This window comes from Armigeres subalbatus, chromosome 2 (genome assembly GCF_024139115.2).
Source record: "Armigeres subalbatus isolate Guangzhou_Male chromosome 2, GZ_Asu_2, whole genome shotgun sequence".
Lineage (NCBI taxonomy): Eukaryota > Metazoa > Arthropoda > Insecta > Diptera > Culicidae > Armigeres > Armigeres subalbatus.
In genome coordinates this window covers 146,082,024-146,105,939 of record NC_085140.1, presented here as the reverse complement: position 1 = coordinate 146,105,939, position 23,916 = coordinate 146,082,024, and the positions used below count along the sequence as shown (strand labels likewise).

Sequence of the window (23,916 nt, the reverse complement as noted above, 5' to 3'; positions counted from 1 at the left end):
CTTTTTTTTTACATCACGAAGCAAAACAGGAAACGCGGATCTCGAGATCCCTCTGCAGTCCAAAAGACGTTCGATCGCGCACCGATAAATTTTCTGTTCGATCGCACAACGCAGAATAAAACAACGCTGATTTCGGTATCGTTCTGCATTCCAAAGGACGATCGACCGCGTACTAATTGATTTTCTTTTCGACCACACAACGCAGAATCGAAAACGCGGATCTCGAGATTGTTTTGAACTCCGTAAGACGTTCGATCGCGAACTAGTTAGTTTTCCTTTCAACCTTACAAAGCAGAACCAAAATCGTGGATTTCGAGATCGTTCTTTACTCCAAAACACGTTCGATCACGCACTAATTATATTTTTTTTCGACCTCGCAAAGCAGAACAAAATAACGCAGATCTCGAGATCGTTCTGCACTCCAATAGAGTTCGATCGCGCACTAATTATTTATCTTTTCGACCTCACAAAGCAGAACATAAAACGCGGATCTCGAGATCGTTCTGCACTTCAAAAGACGTTCAACCGCGCACTAATTAATTTTCTTTTCTATCTCACAAAGCAGAACAAAAAACGTGGATCTCGAGATCACTCTGCTCTTCAAAACACGTTCGATCGCGAATTCTATGTTCTACTCTCGGTCTGTCTGGTATACTCAAAAAGCAACTTCATCGCTGCTTCAGTTCAATTTTCCATTTGCAGCAAATTTCGCTCAACATCCCACTACTATGTCCAAATTTGTTGCTTCATGAAGAAATTTTCCGATGAAACGCTCCCGGATACTTTTTAGGTTACTGTTTATAACACCTTCAATGGTCATAGATGAAACGCATAAAGGGGATTCAACATTTTTCGACAATCTACATTCAGGACCATCATGGAATTCATTGGAATGGGCTGCCGATAGGAGTCAAGCATGGAAGTCGTACATACATGTTCAATAGCACCGCGAAAAGGATACTTTGAACTAGATACATAGTTTAAAATATGTTCTAGTAAGAACACATGACACAACAAGGGATGGATCCTCGTTTTGGTGGATAGCGCAACACCATTATGGAACCTTACAACTAATAATCTGTAGAAGCCACAGTTTGAGCGCTAACATAAAACTGTATAGGAAATATATGGTTGTATACTATTTCGCCGAAAAACATTTCGCGGAATTTTTTTTCGCGGTACGACATTCCGCGGGTATCAACTCTCCGAAACACATTTCGCGGAATGCACCTTTTTTCCGAAAGACATTTCGCGGAATATACCTTTTCACCGAAAATAATTCCGCGGAATGCCATTTGGCGGAATTCCGTTAGAATTATTATCTTTCAAATATTTACCGATTTCTGCTTAATTACATGAAATTTGGGCTATTTTTATTTTGGATTTAATGCAAACCCGAACCCGACCCGTTCCCGAGAATTTTTGCATTCGTAAACCCGTACTCGACCCGAACCCGACATAATTTAATTATTTACGCCCGCACAAAAGTTTTCCCCGAAAAATTCAAACTAGATATTTCCTGGTTCTCTTTAAATTGAAAAAAATGTAAGCCCAAACAACGAACTAGCCTCACAATTCACAAAACTGAATAAAATAATTTTCAGTATTTTGTTTCTTAAACACGTACCCGACCCGGTCCCGATTATTTGTCTCACAAACCCATATCCGACTCGAACCCGATATTGTACTAATTTTTCAAACCCGAACCCATCGGGTGCCTTTTTTAAATGGATGCATCTGCCCGGTATAAGGCGAAAGGAGTTAATAATGCCTTCTTTAAAAGAACGCGTCTGCCCGGTATACGGCAAAGACAGGGGTAACGCCTTTCTTAAATGCATGCATCTGCTCGGAATAACGCGAAAGGAGTTGATAATGCCTTCTCGAGAAGAAAACGTCTGTCCGGTATAATGCGAAAGGAAGTAGTAACGCCTTCTTTAAAATGATGCATCTACGGCGCAAGAAGTTGATAATGCCTTCTGGAAAAGAACGCGTTTGTCCTTTTTTTTAAAAAAAACGCGTCTTCCCGGTATAAGGCGAAAGGGAGGGGTAACGCCTTCTTCAAATGGATGCATCTGCCCGGGATAAAACGAAAGGAATTAATAATGCCTTCTTTAAAAGAAAGCGTCTGCCCGGTATAAGGCAAAGACAGGGGTAACGCATTCTTTAAATGGATGCATCTACTCGGTATAACGCGAAAGAAGTTGATAATGCCTTCTCGAAAAGAACGCGTTTGTCCAGTATAATGCGAAAGGAAGGGGTAATGCTTTCTTTAAATGGATGCATCTGCTCGGTATAACGCGAAAGAAGTTGATAATGCCTTCTCGAAAAGAACGCGTTTGTCCAGTATAATGCGAAGGGAGGGGTAACGCCTTCTTTAAATGGATGCATCTGCCCGGTATAAGGCGAAACGAGGGGTAACGTTCTTTAAATGGATGTATCTGCCCGGTTTAAGGGGCAATTGAAACTACTTCTAAATATTCTGGGTGGCGTTCCTTAGCCGTGCGGGAAGATGCGTGACTGCCAAGCAAGACTATGCTGAAGGAGGCTGGGTTCAACTTCTGGCCCGGTCTAGGAAATTCATCGAATTTTTTTTTGGCTTTTATAATGAAACTTTTATAAAAGCAAAAAAAAATACGTGTTAATCTCGTGTTAAAAAATGGTAACTTGGCTTAGAAACCTTGCAAGTGATAATTGTAGGAATGCTGAATGAACAAAGCCTAATATTAGTAATATTCCGCGAAATGGTGCATTCCGCGAAATGGTACATTCCGCCAAAAGTCATTCGGCGAAAAGGTACAAACCGCCAAATGTCGTACCGCGAAAAGTTACAAACCGCCAAATGTCATTCCGCGAAATGTTCAACCGCGAAAATGAATTCCGCGAAACAGTTTTCGGTGAAATGTTATACAATCGGAATTTATTCTTGTTGAGGAACTAATATTACTCAATCGATATACAGTCACCTCTCCACATCTCGATATTGAAGGGACCATCGAGATAGGGAGAGATCGAGGAATGGAAGGAAAATTGAAATGGGTACTGGATCCAAAAAAGCTCATTGCTATAAAAAACTTGTTATTATCCAAAGTATCTAGTAGCCTAAAAATTTAAACATATCGACATATAGAGAAAGATCCAGAGCAAAACATGATCAGAACACATCGAGATACAGAGATATTGAGATAGGGAGGTTATCGAGATATAGAATGCCCAAATGTATGTATATTGAAGGGACCGAGGAAACCATCGACATAGGGAGAGATATCAAGATATAGAACATCGAGATGTAGAGAGTCGACTGTACAAATATTAAACCTTTCCTTTTCAAAAATGGCTTCAATAGAGTTTTTTAACTTCAAAACGTTCATGGGATTTAAGAAATCTGCAATATTTTTAATTCACAAATAAACAAGAAAGAAACAAATCTGCAAAATACAGAAAAATTATGCAAATATTAAACAATGCTCACCAAGATTGGAGAAAAAAATGCAAAACTAGAATCTATTTTTACAAATTCATGCTGAAATAATAATTTTCAAATAATTTATCTTATCCTATTTATATACTTGACAGTAAGCTTTTAGGCCATTGAGATGGAAAGTAGGCTTTGAAATTAAAACAACACAAATCAAAAACAAATCGCAACCCACCAAACGCGGAGTTTCTGGCGCCATTTGTTTGCGTGTAGAACATAATTGCACCAAAAGTAAATGTGTTTTAATTGCAAATTGCGATTAATAAATTAAGCTAAGCAGAATACAAATCCTCCTCAACTCGACTCAAGTCGAGTCAAGTACGAGACACTGAAGACGGCCTTACTGTTGAGGTCGAAATACGTATCTGTCAAGATACAATTAAGTGGTGGAATTCAATGGGATTGTATAAACTCGTCTTATGACAGGTGAAAACATTCCACTAAAAAGCTCAAAATAATTTTCTTATCATATTTACAGTGATAGTTTAGTAAATTAGTTTAAATATTTAGTTTAAAAATAGCTGTACGGATTTTGATCCTTTGATTCGAAATTCGTCCACGTTGGACGGATTTTGGTTAAATAGGTGTTGTTTATTTTATCATGTTTTTAGTAGTTTCTACGAATCTATGACAAAAGGTCGAAAGACAAAAGGTCGAAAGGACAAAAGGTCGAAAGACAAAAGGTCGAAAAGACAAAAGGTCGAAAGGACAAAAGGTCGGAAAGACAAAACGTCGAAAGGGACAAAAGGTCGAAAGGGCAAAAGGTCGAAAGGCACAAAAGGTCGAAAAGGACAAAAGGTCGAAAAGGACAAAAAATCGATCAAGAACAAGTTGACAACAAGTTGGGTGTACTCCGAAATAATTTATGAAATGCATTTTACTTCCAGTAGAAATAACATACTCATCACATCAATCAAAGTTAAAGAATGAGCAATTTTCAAAGAAGAATTAATTACTGTGAAACAATATTATGAATATCAAGATAGTTCTGTTAGAGATAAAAAGATTGTTGATTTAGGAAATGAATAAATGGGAAATGAATTTAGGAAATGTATTGCGCACAAAGTTGCTCTTTTATTTTAAACTATTTTTACCAATTAAATAAAATTCTTTCAATGAGCGCAAATAATAGTTAAAAATCTAGGTTTTCTGAATGTCGCTTCGATCTGTCAAAATAGTGCACTCCGCAGCCACGCAAGCGCACGCATTGAAAATACATCAGCGTGTAATATACACCGGTGTATTTGATGAGCGGCGTGCACCATTTTGACAGATCGAAGTGACATATAGAAAACTCAACATCCATCTATTAGTTGTACTCACTGAACAAATTTTATTTAATTGGTAAAACTTGTGAAAAATAAAAGAGCAGAGTTTTTGTGAACTGCGTAGGGCAACTCTGGTGCTAAATTGACTCTCTCCGTTTCAGTTCCTTGTCCATTTCGACCTTTTGATCTTATTGATCTTTAGTTTCTTTCGACCTTTTGTCCCGTTCGACGTTCTGTCCGTTTCGACCTTTTGTCCTTTCGACCTTTTGTCTCTTTCGACCTTTTGTCCTTTTCGACCATTTGTCCCTTCGACCTTTTGTCTTTCGACTTTTTGTCCTTTCGACCTTTTGTCTTTCGACCTTTTGTCCCTAACACGTTTCTACTGTGTAACACTTCAAAACTAGAAGCCTTCTCCTGTATCAACGATAAATGTTTCATTTGCATTCGATTCCTCGTTTCTAAAGACTTATCATATACTGAGCTGCTTAAATGTACGGATTTCGATGCCTCACGGTATGAGGTACGGACTTATAAGTAAAGAAAACAAAAAGTTGAAAGCTAAACAGGATGGAACTTACTTGTGCAGTTTATCGATCAATCCAACTGAGCTGCCACAGGATTGAAAATGGGATGCTCTGCGACAACTCTAGGTAATTAGGTAAAATTGGATGATGATTCCATTTGGTTACAATCGTCCGACTGGTGTAGACGTTTTTCAATAATTCAATTTAAAAGCGCGCCAGACAGTAGAATTCCGCTGCGGGCTTCATTACCCTTCCTTTTTTGTTTCAATCTAATAAATGCTCATGCTTTTCGATTTTCAGACACAGTTTAACTTTTATAACTTCACGATTCAACAAACGTGTTGTACAATTGGAGCTTCTTGGAGTTGACAAACTTCTTCTATATTTCTTCTATAATCGTACCGGACATTTTCTTCTTTCAGCGGGAAAATTAAAAAATGACGGATACTAGTCAGAAAAAAAATCACGTCCGCTCACAAGCGTAGCACACTTCGATCCCCAGCTAAGCTTATTCCAGCTTAGCTCAGTTCACCTTAGCTTAGCTCTGCTTAGCTTAGCTTCGTTCAAAATAACTTAGCTCAGCTCATATCAGCTTAGCTCAGGTTAGATTAGCTTAAGTTAGCTCAACTTAACTTAATCTAGCTTAGCTTTGCTAATCCTAACTTAGCACAACTTAGCTTGGTTCAGCTTAACTTAGCTCAGCTTAGCTTACCTTAGATCAGCATATTTTAGGTCAGCTGAGCTTATCCCAGCTTAGCTGAGCATAACTCAGATTAGCTTAGCTCAGCTCATTTCAACTTAGCTTAGCTTAGCCTTGCTTAGCTCAGCTTAGCTTTGCTTAACTCAACTTAGCTTAGCTTCGCTCATCTCAGCTTAGCTCAGATCAGCTGAGCTTAGCTTACCTTAGATCAACTTAGCTTACCTTAGGCCACCATAGATCACCATTAATTCATTTGAATATTGCAATAAGCAGACCAATATGAAAGCTTTTAATTGCTGTACTCATATTAATTCTTTAAAAAAATGTCTCTTAGGTCCTGTTTAAATATTTTAATAATTTATGCAATCTCCTCTTCGTCACGTTTTTTCATTCGTCCTCTAAATTTTGTGTATAGATCGTTACGCATCTCCCTCTTTATGTATTGAAGAAATAACTTGAATTATAAAACAGATCCGTTTTTCAAACTCCTTGATCGGGGCCAAAGTGCATATCGGCAGCTTCCATTCGACCCCCATCACCCCTCATCATCATCATCATCTGCTGCGTGGCCAACAGCCACCGCAGCCACCGAAACGGCACAGGATGCAACAACGGGAAAAGGAAGATGATTATGATGAATGTAAGACAACATAATTCTCATGTTTGCCAATAATTGCGTGCATGCATATGGATGCATGTTACATGTCTCGCATTAAGCGAAAAAATGTACGCCAGCAGAACATGAAAGCGCACACTGTCAGGGCAGGACCGCCGAAACAAAAAATCCTACACAGACAAACGGACAAGAACGTTGTCAAGCTCACGTGTACTTATTTGAGAAAACATGATGTAAGAAGTCAAATTCTATTCAAAATTATGCACTACTTATCCGTCAACAACTCTTTCCAAAAATAGAATTTTGACGTGTCTTTTGTTGCTATTGTCGAATGTTATAATTATTTGAGATAACCTGCGTCTGAAACTGCATTGTCAACGAGGAGATTTCTCTCAGATACGCTCATTGGATACTAAATGCGAGTCTATTATTACGCAGTTGAAAAGCGTCGAATCCGTTTGTCAGTGATATCAACTTCTTCAGAGTGCGGGCTAAGCTTCCCGGGCATGGACTGGATCCACGGTAATGTTTATGTGCCCGCTTGTGTGGGACCAAGGAGATTCGGATGCCCGGGCACAAAATGTACCGTAAATGTTTATTAAATTCCCATTATTCATGTAACGAAGCGGGAAGGAAATTGGCTGCAGCATACACGTGGTCTTTTTGTGGGTCGGGACTCCACAAAGGCTGCCTTGACGGGCCAAATAAAATTGATTGCGGTTCAACTCGAGCCTTGCGTGCTTTCGCACTCCCTCTGTCCTCCTCTACTCTTAACTTATCCATAATCAACGAGATTAAACGGACGCGAAGGTTGCAATCTTTGGGGGGGGACGAGCTGATCCGATTGCACAATGATTGGTGACGTTCGCCGTTTGTGACACGCATGTTCCGCTCGACCAAGTGTCATGGCTGCACTGACTGTCAAAAGTTATTAGTCGGTGCGGTCAGTTTGCACCGTAACCAAACCAGCTTACATCGCGCATATTCGACGCAAAATAGATATGCATATTAATATGATTAATATATGTGTCCGCGTTGTTTTTCTCTGTTTGCTTATGAGCCTCTTTCACCGGAGCATATCGATTACTCACGTTAGATAATGAGCCACTGATAACCGAGAGCGCTTGGAACACATTCCGAAACGTTAAACTGCCATCAATGCGAGACCATAAATTGAACAATCAGAGCTTAAGCACATTATATAAACATAAAATGCGACCTGTCACGGCCCGACCCTGTCAGGTCCCCTTGTCTAGGCTAGGCCTATGGGTCTCAGAAGTGACAGCGTGTGGATTCCGTAAACAGGTGGAATGACATGCGGTTGCCTTGGGGTCTTTTCTGCGCGACCAAAGCCGGGCATGAAAAATATGGGGTGTAAATTTATGTCCGTCAGCGTTGGACCCCGCGCGGTCCAATCCAGGCAGCAGTCAGTGCTAGCAAAAAATGCGTCCGAATATCTAATTATTCAAAATTTCAATGATCCAAGCGCGATAGCGGCGGACCGAACAACGCTTCACACTCCCGAAGCGACCAATGCAGTGCGCCTCCGTAATCACAGCGCTGATGCTGAAGAGAAACAAACGTGGAAGCAAAATCGGTGTCCGCGCATAGTTTTACGATGTCTTTAACGGGAATTTTATCTGCGCGTTTATCAAATGTCGTGCCTACCCCTGGAATTAGAGGAAGTGTAGAAGCGGACTTGGACAGGGGCGGGTCTTTTTCGTCATCTCGCACTGTAAACTCTGGGGTCTTACATTAATCGAAATTGAAAACTATAAAACTCCCAAGTACCGCGGGACAGTGCGGTGCTGTCAGTGCGCATAGCGGAAGGAATTCGTACTCACGGGATGCGTTAACGGCTCCCCCCGGATTCGCAGGCGGAGAGGATGCTCAGAGCTACCGACTGCAGCGTGGTCCCACAATCCCATATTTTATGCTGTAATTTGCAATATAAGCACTCTCGGCAGCGGGCCAACCGCTGCAGCAACTACTTCTTGCGATTTTATTGCCGCTCGTCCGATGCATCAAAGAACAAACGACCCAGTAGTAGTGCTTCGGCGGAGCAGCGGAATATTAAATTTTATAAGTCCATTTGTAACCTCCTTTTCATTAACTCTTCACCACAGCCCGAATGCGAATCTTATGTTTATTTTTGTACAATTATAATTATTACTGATGGGCTGGCTGGAGAGATGTGGGATGCTGGGACATGGGTGTCTAACGGGGCGGTTGCACAGGAGTTACTTGTTCGTAGAAGAAAATCGTATATTTTTTACCTGGTCGCATCAAATTTCCCTTCATAAATGTGTTATAACTAATAGGACCTGTTTTAACTGCTTATAATATATGAAGCACATTCAAAGTTGAGATAGTTGATAAAAATGCGTGCAAAGTTTTCAATATTTTTTTGTTTCTTACAAATTTTATAAAAGTTCTCGATTTTTTGACGTACGACTCACGTCTTTCTTTACAATACTGGGTATCATTTAAATTTTTGGAAATCGAGAGCGTTACGCTGAAGGGAAGATTTCGAACGTTACTACACACTTGAAAATCGAAAATTTACGATTGCCGAGAATCCAACAGCTGGGATCTCGATCTCGATAATTTCGACAAATCTCGGTTGTTGACTGTAGTGTTAATTTTTTAGATTTTTCGGCTATGCAATCTGGTTTATTAGAATTTTTTTTTATTTTGCCCCGGCGTTTCGACATCGGGTTCGATGTCTTCTTCAGGGAAAAAAATTTGATTGCTACGCAAACTTAGCAAAGAGCAATCATTTTTTCCCCTGAAGAAGACATCGAACCCGATGTCAAAACGTTGGACAAAATTAAAAAAAAAATGTTCTAATAAACCAGACTGCATAGCCGAAAAATCTTGGTAAAAACTGTTTCGATAAAATTTACCGAATCATCGGTAATCGTTCCCGAGATCTCGGTAAAAAGTCAACTTTGCTGAATCTCGGTAAAATTATGACGAAAGTTCGGTAAAAGAATCGCTGAACTTCTGTAAAAAAAACTCATCGGGATCTTGGCTGTTGGAATCTCGGCGAAAATGTTGCTGAGGTCGGCAAACAAATTTAAGTGTGTAGCGCCTTTATCTTTGGCTTATTCGGTATTCGAGAACTCCGAGTGCTTGCAAGTCCTCCTCGAGCATTGTCCATGTTTCATGTCTGTAGAGGACAACCGGTCTAATTAGCGTCTTGTACATGACACATTTGATGCGGTGGCGAATCTTTTTTGACCGTAGTTTCTTGTGGAGCCCGTAGTAGGCCCGACTTCCACAGATGATGCGCCTTCGTATTTCACGACTAACATTGTTATCAGCCGTTAGCAAGGATCCAAGGTAGACGAATTCCTCGACCGCCTCGAAGGTATCCCCGTCTATCGTAACACTGCTTCCCAGGCGGGCCCTATCGCGCTCGGTTCCGCCCACAATCATATACTTTGTCTTTGACGCATTCACCACCACTCCAACTTTTGTTGCTTAACGTTTCAGGCGGGTGTACAGTTCTGCCACCTTTGCAAATGTTCGGCCGACAATGTCCATGTCATCCGCGAAACAAATAAATTGACTGGATCTGTTGAAAATCGCACCCCGGCTGTTACACCCGGCTCTCCGCATGACACCTTCTAGCGCAATGTTGAACAACAGGCAAGAAAGTCCATCACCTTGTCTTAGTCCCGGCGCGATTCGAACGAGCTGAAGTGTTCGCCCGAAATCTTCACACAGTTTTGCACACCATCCATCGTAGCTTTCCCAGGGAAGCTGTTCTCGTCCATGATTATATTGTTCCTGATTTTCAGTTAGAAGTAACATTATTGAAAAAGTTTTCATGAAATAAAAATGCGTGAAAATTTAGCGGAATTCCTTTCCTTGTTCATGTTTTCTATGAAAGCGAGAGGGAAATAAATGTAAATAGCACGATACCTTTCTCATTGAAAACGAAAGTTTCATTACTGCTCCGTGCATTACCTGGCACACATTCACAGCACACCACGACGATATAGCAACATCGACCGAGAACTGGAATCAAATCGAATAAACCGCGAACGAAAAGAAATAAATCGTACACAAATAGTGACGTAGGCAACATGGCCGACGGTCCCACTGTTTTGACATTTGTCTATCTTACACAAAAATCACTCACACTATCAATTAGAACTGCGTCACCTTATAGATCAAGCTCCTTGTACTAGACCCTCTTTTGATAATAACAAACACATAAAAACAAGAGATAACATTTGTTTTGTTGTCGTTTTTCATAGCAACGAGCTTTTTCTATGCTAATCGACATTCAAATAGGGGGGGGTCCGTAGAGTAGTTGTCTACACGTCTGACTCTGAATCAGATGGTCATGGGTTCGATTCCCACCCCCTCCACACAACCCCAAATATTGGGATAAAAGTCTACACGACTATAAAAGAAAGCCAAGTCTACGGACGTAAAAATAAAAATAATTATAAGTCGCTTTGTGACACATCGAATAAAATGCCGATAAAGAAGAATGCAATGATTGTAAACTCCACGGAGTATAAATAGAAATAGGTTGGACATATGGCCTGCGATGCCAGTCCAGTTAGGTTGGGTGTGTGCGCAAAAGAATAGCACCACCCAAAACAGAACGAAGAAGAAGAAGAAGAAGACATTCAAATAAGGAAAAGGATGGCCCAAACGCCCAGAAGGATTCCGTTTGGAAATCTAAAAGAACGGAACGGACTTCTTTTGGGTTTACGAACGGAGATCTTTTGGGCTTTCGAACCGAATCCCTAAGGCTTGCGAGTGGAACACTTTTGGGGTTCCGCACGGAGTCTTTTTGTGCTTATCGGAAGGATTCTTTTCGAAACCTCAACCGGATTCCGTTCGAGAGTTTAACATGATTCAAAGAGAAAATCAAAATAATTCCATTCAGAAAGAATTCCGTTTGGAAGTCCAAACGGATTCCGTTCCGAGGTCCAAAAATTGATTTTCTGAATGCTTTTGGGCTTCTGAACCGAATTATTTTGTGTTTCCGAAAGACATCCCACAAGGATACCATTTGAAATCTTATGGGGACTCCGATCGGAAACGCAAAATGTTTCCGTTTGGAAACCCAATAGCCCAGCGGTTCTCAACCTGGGGTACATGTTCAAAAGGCTCGGAAGCTTCCTTTTAAAAACCTTGGACGCCTTTATTCAAAAGGCTCGGAAGCCTCTTTTGAGTGACCCGGGAGCCTCCTTCCAAGTGGCTTGGAAGTCTCCTTCCAAGAGGCTCGGAAGCCTTCTTTCAAGATGCTCGAAAGCCTTCTTCCAAAAGGCTCGGACGGAAGCCTTCTTTCAAGAGGCTCGGCATCTTTTCAAGAAGTTTGGAAGCCTTTTTTTGAGAAGATTGGTAGCCTTCTTTAAAGAGACTCGGAAGCCTCCTTTCTAGAGTCTTAAGTCAAGAGTCAGAAGTCTCTTTTCAAGAGACAAGAGTCAGAAGTTTCCATTCAAGAGAAGCCTCCTTTCAAAAGGCTCGGAACCGTCCTTGTAAAATGCTCAGAAACCTCTTTCTAATAGCTTCGGAAACCTCCTTTCAAAAGACTCGGATGTCTCCCTTCAATAGACTCGGTAGGATCCTTTCAACAGCCTCCGAAGCCTACTTTCAAGAGGCTCAGGGGCCTTCTTTTAAGATCCTCGGAAGCTTCCAAAAGTCCTCAAAGTATGGATAAACTAAATTTGAATTGGGCAGCTTCACGGAAAAGCGAAAATTTGGGTGGGGGTACCTCTCCAGAAAAAGGTTGAGAACTGCTGCAATAGCCAATAGGTTTAGTTCGGGAATGCTCGCCGGAGACGAGTCAGCCTCGGGCTGAAAGTCTCCCTAATAAAGATACAAAAAAAAAAGTTCGGGAATCCAAAAAGATTCCATTCCAATGTCCAGAAGAATTCCTTTAGAAAGTTCAGAAAATTGCATTTAAAAGTCCAACAGATTTTCATTCCGAAGTCCAAATGGATTCCATTCGGAAGCTCAATAGGATAAGTTTGAAACCCTAAAAGGATTCGGTTGGGAAACCCAAAGGAATTTCGTTCGAAAGTTCAAATTAAATCCATTTCGTTTGGACTTCCGAGTAAACTCTTTTTGAGCTTCAGGACTGAGTCCTTTTTCTTTTGCTAACAGAATCCGAAAGGTCATTTGGGCTTTCGAATCGAACCCTTTTGGATTTGCGAATAGAATCCCTGTGATATTACGAGCGGAATGTGCTTTAGAAATAAATCTCAGAAGGATTCCGTTAGCGACTCCTGTGTCACCTACTATGCTCTAAACGAGCACCAAGAAGGAAGAAGAAGAGCTTGTTTCGATCTAGTACCCATTCCATTCCTCGATCTCTCCTTATCTCGATGGTCCCTTCAATATTGTCGGCGTAGCACCAAGTTAGAATTCGGAAGTCGGGACTTCCGAACCGAACTTTCTTCCGAAGTTTTATCTGTCAAACTAGTTGATGCGTTGTTTCGCGCATCTTTAGGCGAATCCAGCGCACCACTTCCGAAGTTGGGAAAGTTGCCTGTATCTGGAGAAAATTCCAACTTCGGTATAAAATGCGGTATAAATTTGTTCCGGATAGACAATATCGATATGAGGAGAGGCGACTGTTATCAAAAAAGGCTCCTTGAATTTTGGCAGCACGGCGAGGCAAGAAGTTCTTGTGCCGAAGTGATTTTTTTTTCGATTTGAGGATACATTTTTAATTGTATTTTAATGTGCTTATATAAGTTCTAGTGATACGAAGGATAGAAGAGCGTGAGTTTAAAATTATTTTGTGGGGATTAACATCTTCAAGCAATCATTGTATCGAGAACTGTGACGATTTGAAGGTAGGTGTTTATTTGATGATATCGTTTTGTAACGTGTAAAAACGTGTTCTGAGTTCTCGTGATCCGAGTTTGTAGAAGCCATCGGACATGCATGGTGTGGTTACTATCTCGTTGCGGAACAATGAAATTGAATAATTGATTAATAGCGGAGGTACATTTACATTATGCGTCACTTCTGTCGAAATAAATGTTATTTAAGAGTAAAATCAGCAGTGATTCAAATCGTTCGGGACTGTCAGTTTGAATATGAATATGAAACATTAAAACATTTTATTAATCCACTGAATAAGATATCAAAATCAGAAGAAAACTGAAAATTATTGAAATTATTCATATAGGGGAACGGTTTGGCACTTCATCTCATAGCTCCCATTTCCATCCCATCAAATGAAAAGGAATTTGATTTGTTTTGTATTTTTGTGATTTTTTTCAGCAGTGAGCTCTCTGTTTTGCTATGAGTTGAATATATGTTCAGTGAGATGGAAAATGGAACAGTACCCCTACACTGAACGAAAACATCATCCTACCAGCGACTGATTCTTGCTTTGTTCGGGCCCCTTAACGAAAATCATTCGTGCTTCGGATGATCGTCATTCGATTTCTTCGCCGCTGCTTGAAGTGCAGCGAATGACAATCATCTTATTTCCGTCTGATCCAGTTTATGGTTGCCAGATAAAAATCTTATGAATAGTAAATGAAAACGGAATGTTTGTTGTACTATTTTAACTCAAATCGAAAAAAAAAGTGATTCAGCATACATAATTTTGCGAATAAGAGAAAAGGGAAGAAGATTTGAGACAAGCAAAAGTTCAACATTAAGTCATTTTATTCAGAATCGAATACATAATAACAAATATTTTCCAAAATTCATGTTTAGCATCCGATTAACGGTAAAACGAAGCCGTAGCAAATTTCTCTGCAAAGTATCCTTTCCATACTGGTTTCTAAAGCTGGTCTTCAGGATCCGCGCTGAATTCTGGGTATGAACAGCATTATAGCTTATTATATTAGCGTAGTTGGGGGCGAGATGAACAGTGAACTGTGAATTATAACGGTTTCGAATGTAGTTTTTCATTGAAAAAAAAAAGATCGCAGCTTACCTTATGATGAGACAGAAGCGATGAAAGCGAATTTCCGAGACGTTTTTCAAACATCGATGAGAGCATATTTCACTCTTTTGTAGCATTTTTTTCAAAAGCTGATCTTGCTGATTTCTGGAATCAGAATCAGTTGCGAATGTTCGCCCTTATTTCCAATCGAATTCCTTTGCAAACCACAGAATATGTGAAGCGTGAATAAAATAAAAATTAATTTTGAAAAACCCGTCCGGGCAAAGTAAACCTAATTTCACAAATGGCGATTCTTTTCAATTTCTCAGTTGCGTGCGGTTGTGGTATCATCTTCACTAGAACACACTCGAAAACCAAATAACTGTCGTAATAGGGCACTACTGACATACATTTCATTCATTTCTAAGATGATATTCTCTTGATGCAGAACGATACGTAAAGTGGTTGAATATGTATATTAAAATCAAAACATTTGTCATCCGAAAAGCAGATGATATGCATTTCGTGACATGATGAATGATCATACAGTATCATGCAACATACGAAAGCTGTACGACGTGGTAAAAAAGAACAGGGGATGAAAAATCCTTTGTTTTAAGGTTGAGGTTTGGGTTCAGTGTACCTAAAAATTCCGGCCTGTTCATTTTGCCACCGTTGTATTTATATCCAGGAACTGTTTCCCAACCCCAAAAACCTTGAAGCCCCTGCTTTATCTCACTCCCTAGCACACACAAATGGTAGCCAACTTATGTCACTGGCTGCTCGCCTTTATATCATCGTGATGCGTTCATCCACACTCTGCCACTATGGTAGGTATCCCAGCCAGCAGCATCAGCAGTGTAATGATAATAATCGTAACCCGTCCGATGATGTTCGCTGACCGTACCAGTGTTCCCCCTAAGGGGGATCCTCATCCAGAACCCTTTAGCATAAATGACAGCCTCCGCCGCGATGATCGCTTTATTGCGGAAGAAAGGAATTAATCGAGCGTTCCACCTCCCGGAGGCGAACGATTGGCTACAATGTTTACCTCCGCGCAGCTACTCTGCAGGGCGATCATACAACGGGGGCCCATTCTATGGGCGCAATAAAGCCGTACTTTATTGTGTCAATCATTTAACGCACCATCAATCATCGTGGTCCGCAGTCAGGAGGATGGCGGCAAGAAAGAATCTGCATCCACCCTGCCATTTCGTCGTCAGGAACTGAGGCATTCACTGTCAAAATCCGCCTGCGAGCCTTCTAACCAACTCCGTTGCCACATTGGCTGGTGTAAGGTGTGGGGATTTTTGCGCACACAAACAGTTTGCGCGCGCCCCCCTAACGGGACTCGACAGCGTTGGCGTACAGCAACGCTATGATAACGATGGCTTGTCACGCGCTTTTAGACTCCCGTAGTCCCGCAAAATGTGTTCTAGGGCCGCTCGTATAGATGCGAATGACCACATGGTGGGTGCAAATTGCCGTTGGTCAGTCGCTTGCCGTTGTCTGTTTTTGCAGACAACCGTTAAATATTTCGAAAGTTCTCTGGATGTCAAGATCCTGTGTGTTCGCTGAACCTCTGATCCGAAAAGTTCAATTTGAACCCATCATTCCAGAGCGTCAATGATTCCTCTGTCGTGCGTGGTCCTCAGACTTAACATAATCGAATCCCTGATAGCATGAATGAAACAAACTCAAAGAAAGTGTGCAATTGGTCCCAATGAGTCCCAGCATGACCATCCAACGACCGCGGCCTAGATTGCACGAATGGTAACTGTGTTTATGGCCGGGTGGAAATAAATATAATCATAAATTATGAACGCTCTCCTGCTCTAGGTTGCAATTGCAGCCTCAGCCGCAACGCTTCCTACCTCATTTGCACCAAGCTTCATCATATGATGGTGTCGGATAAAATGTGAATGAAATCGAACCGCGAATGAAAGAGTGCTGTAGCAGTTCTGGTAACAGCCACTTCCTCTTGTTCGGTTACAATGTGTAGTTGGGGTGAATGGAAACTGGTTGGGCGCCAAAATGTAACATTTTCTTTGATGATATTACATTTAATTTAAGATTTGAAAACGTAGAAAAAGTTCCATACTGTGACCCAATGAAAATCATAAAATAAATCAAATCTACCGATTAATGGTCGTTTCACTTTCGTTGTATATTTTACGTTAATATTTTTTACACCACTTTTGTTAGCTAAATAAAAAACAAGGGCAATCATGACTGCAATTATCATTTGGCCCCAATCCTTCTTGTCATGATTTTGAGCACAAAGAGACGTTCCACATCTCATATGTGAACACGCAAAAACTGTCACTGATCAACGGATCAAGACCCCTTCGATACCACAGTTTGTGAGTGACGGTGCGTGCTTGCTGTCGATACTTCGCACGCAACGTTACCAATGTCAATCCGTTCTACCGCCGTAAGTGAAATATCTTAATTTTCGACCTGGTGAAAAAAACTGCAACCGACTCATCCTCGTTCTCTTGCTTCGAATACCGTCTGATTTGTTGACATTTCAATTTTCTCTCACACCATGGTTCAGATCACGCCTTCACCTGTCTGCTTCATCACCGTGACACTTTCCTAGTTGCAGTTCAGCCGCGTCAGCAAAGAGCTTTCTGAGAACAAGAAAAAAGTTTTAATAAAATCATTTGAAATGCCATTATCCGCCACTGACAGCGCGGTATAAAATTTCCATTCCCAGTTCGAGAGATAGCCGCACAACTGCAGTCTCAGTCGTCATCCGATGCGAAGATGCAAATAGCTTTACCCTAGTGGAATACGTTTGGGCGACCGTGTGTGCGAGTGTTTGTGCAGAAAACGACGAACCAGCAATATTTTACACATTTTTAATGAAGATAAGCACGGCTATAATCTCACGCGCGCGTGTACTTATAAACATGAAAAATATCTCTATCGGTTAGGCGCTGCTCACCGGTTCCCATTCCGAAGAGGGGGCGCGTTGGATTCCATTGGCCGTGGCGCGTGGGAACGGGTGAATACGGGTCAAATAGTTTGCGACGCTACTTTGTCTGCAATTTGTTGGCGAGGGTTCCTTCGGGTTACGTCGTACGCCGCCATAGTAGCGGAACCATATGGAGGTTGACCTGAATCGGACGGGATGATTCATCAACCATAAAGTGACCATTACTGCAACGGTTGTTCGGCAGTGTCGGCAATCATAAAGACCCACCACCGCGAACAAATTGTGCATCGCTAATAGTCGAGTGGAAGACATTTGTTATCCAGTTTTATTGCAATCAATCTGCACATAAATCAATAATAGTAAAAACTTTAAAAGCTTAGCCTTTAACTAATGTTTAACTGTTTTTCATTGACAGGGTGCTGAACGTAAAACGCGCGACGAAGAACGACGGGCAGCGAAGCGCAAGATGACCGCCACAGGACGGAAAAAATTGGACGAATTGTACCATCCTGTGGTAGACCGGTCGGAGTTTTACACGATGAGTGATCTGCTGAAACCGCCGGTACTATTTTCGCCATCGGAGGACATCGATAAGGTATGAAAGCCATTAGTTTTAATTTGAAGAAAAACCAAATCATGATAACTAGCAGCACTGTTTTGTTAACATAATGGACAATCGTTAGACATTTGACTGAATTGAAAAAATATAAAAAAACATAACTCTAACAATAATTCTATCCACAGCTTGCTTCGATGGACTTACAGTTCTACGGCCATGATGCCGACTCACTATCCGGAGGATCGGATAACGTAAAGTCGCCCTTCTTGTTGCATGCGAATAAAGCTACCACACCTACGCTCAAGTTCCACAATCACTTCCCGCCAGACGTTAATACGTGAGTAAAAAGTCGGATAGAATTTCCAGTTTTGCGAGCCCACCTTTCGGCAACTGCCATGAGGAGGGACATCTTTCTTCGCTCTAATATTAATTAATGTTTCTTCATTTACTCCTTTTCAAATAAACAGGGATAAAAAGGATCCAAGTATTATCATGGACGGATCGTTAGTGAGCAACATGTCCGAATTTAGCCCGCAGCTCAAGCGACAACGAATGACCCCACCGTTGAGCGAGCGAGTTATGCTGTACGTCCGACAGGACAACGAAGATGTCTACACGCCCCTGCACGTAGTCCCTCCCTCGACAGTTGGGCTTTTGAATGCTGTAAGTTATCGAAAGTGGCGCCCAACGAACGTCACACGCTAAACAATCCACAAACAAACTTGGAAACTCAAAATACTTTTCCGGATTTCCAAACCAAACAACACCCAGTTTGCACCAACCCCTACCATATAAAAAATCAACATACTCCTCAGTATTTGCACCATGGTGTTGAATGTAACCGCAAACGTGATTGGAATTTAAAAAAAACACAGCCTGAAAAGGGACTGGACACTTGTCAAACTCACCCACCTGACAGCTGTCAATCCACTTTCGGGTTCGAACAAAAAACAAAAGACAACAAAATCGGAAATATTTGCGCCAATAACCAATTTTTAATTAATCCGCTTTATGTTTCTGTTTAATCATTAATTAAGGCACCACTAGAAACACCGGCCAAACGACTGCTTCGGCGATTTCATAACCACACAAAACAGGCACCTCCAATATTTAATACCTACTTCGTTGTGGACACTAATATCCCCCTCCAAAAACAAAAAAAAACGCAAAAAGGTCGTATTAACAAACAAGCAAAAACAAATCCAACCTTATCTGTGTATGCTCCCCTCGCCTCTTCCATTATATTTACCGGAGTGAATGTGAATACGCTTATGTTTGGGATCGCTAATCGAACAAATTGAAAAGGAATGTTTACCCAATACACGCAATCTGCCTGCAAAAAAAATCAATCCCGGAAGCTAGGTTTATTAACACCATTCATCTGTCATGATTTATTTACCGTTCAGTAAGTACTACCTTCATCCGCGAGAGGGCCATTGAGGTGACTCCTGTCTCCTACCGACCAGATGTCAAGCTAAAACCATGAAGCTGTCAGTTTGCATTGTTGCAAATCCCGCGCGCAAAGAAAGCTACCGATTTGATTCAAAGCACAACGCGAAAGTTGATTATTGGCACATGTTTTCCAAATTTGTCGTCGCTCAACATCCCAATTCAGTACCAGACCCAAACGGAGACGAAAAAGTATTTTGTTTTCCAAGGTGCACCATCTCCAGACAGGCGAACGCCACTGGAATTGGTCCCGCGCTCCGATTCAAGAGTGTCCTACAGCTGTTTTCTTTCTCTCTCTCTATTTGCAAATTCCAGATTGAAAATAAATTCAAAATTTCGACGTCGAGAATAAATAATATTTATCGCAAAAATAAGAAAGGGTAAGTTCTGCATTGCGCAAAAGTGTTTTTTTTTTATCAAAGCCGTAGATTTTCTTCTTCTGTCTGTTTTCTTTTCTCTCCTCTGAAAACAAAGTCACGATCAATCCAAACCACATAGAAACCAAGAAGTCAAGAACAAAATTTGCTCTCTCATCTCATCCATTTTCGTTTCTAATTTGCTTCTGCGATATTACTAACAAAGTTTGCTAACTCTTTTTTACCGAATAACTAACAAAAAAAGCCTGAAAAAGCTCTAACAAAGACGCGCGCATATTCTACTTCTCGCTTTGTTCGTGCGGGTCAAACAAAAGGAGAAACCCCGAACAAAGGGAGAAAGCATGCCCGCGACTCCGCCTAGATTTAGACTTCAATGCTTACACTGACACATTTCCCCCGTACTAAACTTGCATGCAATCGAAGAAAAAAAGATATGTAGATTAGAACATCAAATTAGGTCACGCTCACGCGTGTTCGTGTTCGGGATCAGGGATGCCAAATGGGATAACATGTCTCTTCAGATGAATCTGGTTTATTGGATCACTCGGTCGTTGGAAATTCGCTATGCCATGTGGTGTAATTAAAAAGTAATCAATCTTCGAATGGCCGGGGTTCTGCCAAATCCCAGCAAGTTTTATGAACGCAATATCACAAATCAGTCAAAAGAATGTTTGGTTATGTATCGCAGATCCCCGACCAAATTACCGAACCCAACTTTATTTCGGAGTAGAATTCAAAACGCTATGAAGTAATAAAAAGAGTTTTTTCGATGCTTTATATAGAGCTCGTGGCGAATTTATATCCGCAGACATCACGCCGAGCATAATATTGATTAGATGTAGAAGACTTCCGAGCAAGGATGTTATCGATCATTTAGTAATCTGGGTTCGATCGTTTAGTAGTTTGTCAATAACTCATTCTAGATGCTGTTGTTCAAAATGTATTGTATGGTGGACTTCTATTGCGATGGTTTTCCTACAACTCTGCCAAATGGATCGTTGTTTTAATTCCACTACTAACGGAGCTATAGCTCAAGTTGCAGTAACTTAAACTAAATTATTGTAATTTTGTTATCATTTAGTACAAGTTATTGCAACTAGCGCATTAACTTCGTTATTAGTCGAATTCAAACAACGAACCTGCTTCCAGGATCTTAAATGATAAATATATAATGATACTTGATCGAGCCAGTTCCTGAAACCGATTCCAACACTAGATTTAGTTCTGTCTGCGAAGACAAAAAAATCCCTGGCATACCCATGATCATAATAAATATATGAGTTTATCCCATATTCAGAAACTAATGTTCTCGAATTATTCTTCTGTTCTATTTGTTCTGCAGGATTACGGCGAGAATTGATGACGACATGATCAGACACTACTGCAATGAGGATATCTTTATCCTGGAGGTGCGACAGTACGAGGAAGATCTCTACGACATAACGCTGACAGAGCTTCCGACGCATTGATAGTGGTCAACGGTCGCGGCAAACGCTATGTAGAAGTAGAGAATTAGAAATCGGTTAGCTGTACGAATTTTACTTATCTTTTGTTTTCTTAGTAATTTCGATTTCCGATTAATAAGAAGGCAAACATTTTTGTTTGACAGTGCCTTAAAAGAGACATTAATACGTTTAACTTGTACATTGTTTTATGTAGGATCCGTCTACTCATAGACGAGTAGAGACAGATGAATAGCACATATACTTGTAAGACATTGCACGTTTTTAGGTTATGCAACTTGTAATTGTTTAGAGTTATTTATTTATTTGTAAAACAAACTGATAATTAAACTAAGATCAGAAAGACGAAACATCGCAAGCTCCTCATTAGCGACAAGAGATTCCGTGGACAAGATGCCTAGCAGTTTGAGGAGTGCTCGTTCATTTTTTCATCCATCGAACGCATTTATCGAGCCTAGTTTAAACGCAACTTCAATGAACAAATCAAGCTGGAAATCCACTACAAGATCTCAAAATATTTGTATTCTATGATGGCCTATCCTTCGGTGTGGCCCACGATTTGTCTTGCTCAACTTTTGGAACGATTGTTCCGATCGATTGCGGTCCACTATCTCTTCCTCCTGACCACAATATGAGTCAATCGTTCCGATCAGAGTAGATTTCAGCCATAAATTTCGACTTAATTAGATAGATGAAGAGATGTTCTCTTGTTTCTCCTCTTTTATTCTTTGATTCTAAATCATTTTACGATTGAACGTACTTTACAAAACAGAATCATTACATACAAAACGTTTTGTACAACAAAATAGTTTTTTTTTATAATAGCTGGTAGCGATCATCCATCGGTTGCAATATTAACAATAACATTACAAGCGTAACAATAGCATAGACAGATAAGATTAATTCTTAGAAACGTTAGTTAACACGCTCATTCGATATTCCATGACAGATTTTATGTTTTATCTCAAACAAACTTCCATAGTAACCCTATCAACGTACTTGTATCTCGGATCATTCCAAGAAAACATTCTTTCCATCATTTCAAAGCTATAATTAGTTTTAAGGAAATCCCCTCTGATGAAACTGCCATACTTGAAAATACAAATAGCGAATAAGAACAGTGTCTATCAACATTTACGACTAACAAAAATGATAAATCAATACATTCAGCACTAATTGATAAGTACCTGAGAGATTTTAATTGAAGCGAGATAGAAAAGCAAAGTATTTTAGGTAAAACGCAGTTTGAACATTTTCCAAAAGTCCACGAACTGTGTAAGACAGCGAAATATAAGTAATGCTAATGTGATATAGGAAAAATGAAAAGCGCCACAATGAAACCCACACTCGAAAACAAAAAAAATCTCAGCAATGAGTAAACCGCATTTCCACGCAATCTTGCCACGTATTTCAGAATCAATGTCCATTCAATTGCCATACACAATTCCCTCCTCAGAAAGTCCTTGGCGGCCAACGAATAGAACGTCGACGCACACAAACACACGACAGCACAAAGTTCACACAATTATCATAAATGTGACGAAAAACAACAGACTTTGAGCAACGCTAATCGTACGAATAGATATGTTTAGTCGGTAAACACTCGCGATGAAACGTGCTCCGTGCATCGCCGAAAAAAAATAATTGCAATATTAATTTTACTAATCTTAAAAGGAGACTAGGCCGTAATAGTTAACACAGTATTTAATGCGCGGAACCACGCGCAGCTATACATTTAAATTTCTGTTGTGAAAAAATCTTCTACTCACAGTAGATAACCGACTTCAATGATTTCTTTAGGTGGTGGTGGATGATGATGATGATCAGCTTTTTGATAGATTCTTCTGTATTCTTTATTTTATCGTTCCCATTCTCTGTAAGTTTAATGCTATTCTCAGTAGTTTAACGACAAATTCACACAAACAAAAACAACGTACGCAGTAATTGAGCCGTTTTCCGATAGTAGAAACATGTTTTGCCATTCCATACAAGCGAGTTTAAAATCGTTAATCAATGGGACAAGTATGAGACAAATGTGACTAACAATTAGATTAGGCTATTTGAAGAATATTATCATTCCAACAGTAAGATAGTTATAGAGATTTATAGTAGACAAAATCGTTTCTTATTATGAAAGTAAATTTCAAAATTTTCTATTGTTATATTTTATGAATATTGAATAAAACATGATTTTTACTAAATGTTTTGGAGCACGCATATTAAAAGATAAATCCGAAATTGAAGAAAACATTTACTCGAATAAGAGAATCCATTTGGACAGCACCCCCATTCCCGTCTTTGACATTATGTCATAAAAAATTACACAAATTTGCCAAGTTGAGAAAATGTGTTATCTGCGCCGACCTTATGATACCTGGAAGATACGTCGTAAGCTGAAGTAGGAAGTGTGAAAGTGTTTTTTCTTCTTCTTATTGGTATTACAACCCCAATGAACCACAAGTTGCATCAGCTGTTGGGAGAACCATTCATCGTTCACACCGCGAAAATTGGAAGACTGCAGTGGGCCGGGCACGTAGCCAGAGTGTCGGACAGTAATCCGGTGAAAATGGTTCTTGACAACGATCCGACGGGAACAAGAAGGCGTGGTGCACAGCGGGCAAGGTGGATCGATCAGGTGGAGCAAGATTTTTTTATGTACAGGTTA

At 40.4% G+C, this 23,916-nt stretch overlaps 1 protein-coding gene across 5 annotated transcripts in view; it reads left to right on the top strand.

Annotated features, from left to right (window-relative positions):
* LOC134210975 (protein grainyhead) overlaps positions 1 to 23,452 on the top strand; it is a 704,499-nt gene extending 681,047 nt beyond the window's left edge. For 3 of the 5 annotated variants that reach the window (XM_062687440.1, XM_062687439.1, XM_062687442.1), the window contains 5 exons: positions 17,819 to 17,998; positions 18,148 to 18,299; positions 18,430 to 18,625; positions 19,727 to 19,791; positions 21,131 to 23,452. In XM_062687440.1, the coding sequence (XP_062543424.1) occupies positions 17,819 to 17,998; positions 18,148 to 18,299; positions 18,430 to 18,625; positions 19,727 to 19,791; positions 21,131 to 21,257 (720 nt within the window). In that variant the 3' untranslated portion in view covers positions 21,258 to 23,452. The remainder of the gene's footprint in view (positions 1 to 17,818; positions 17,999 to 18,147; positions 18,300 to 18,429; positions 18,626 to 19,726; positions 19,792 to 21,130) is intronic. The other 2 variants (XM_062687441.1, XM_062687443.1) reach the window with 1 other exon arrangement.
* Positions 23,453 to 23,916: the final 464 nt, after the last annotated feature.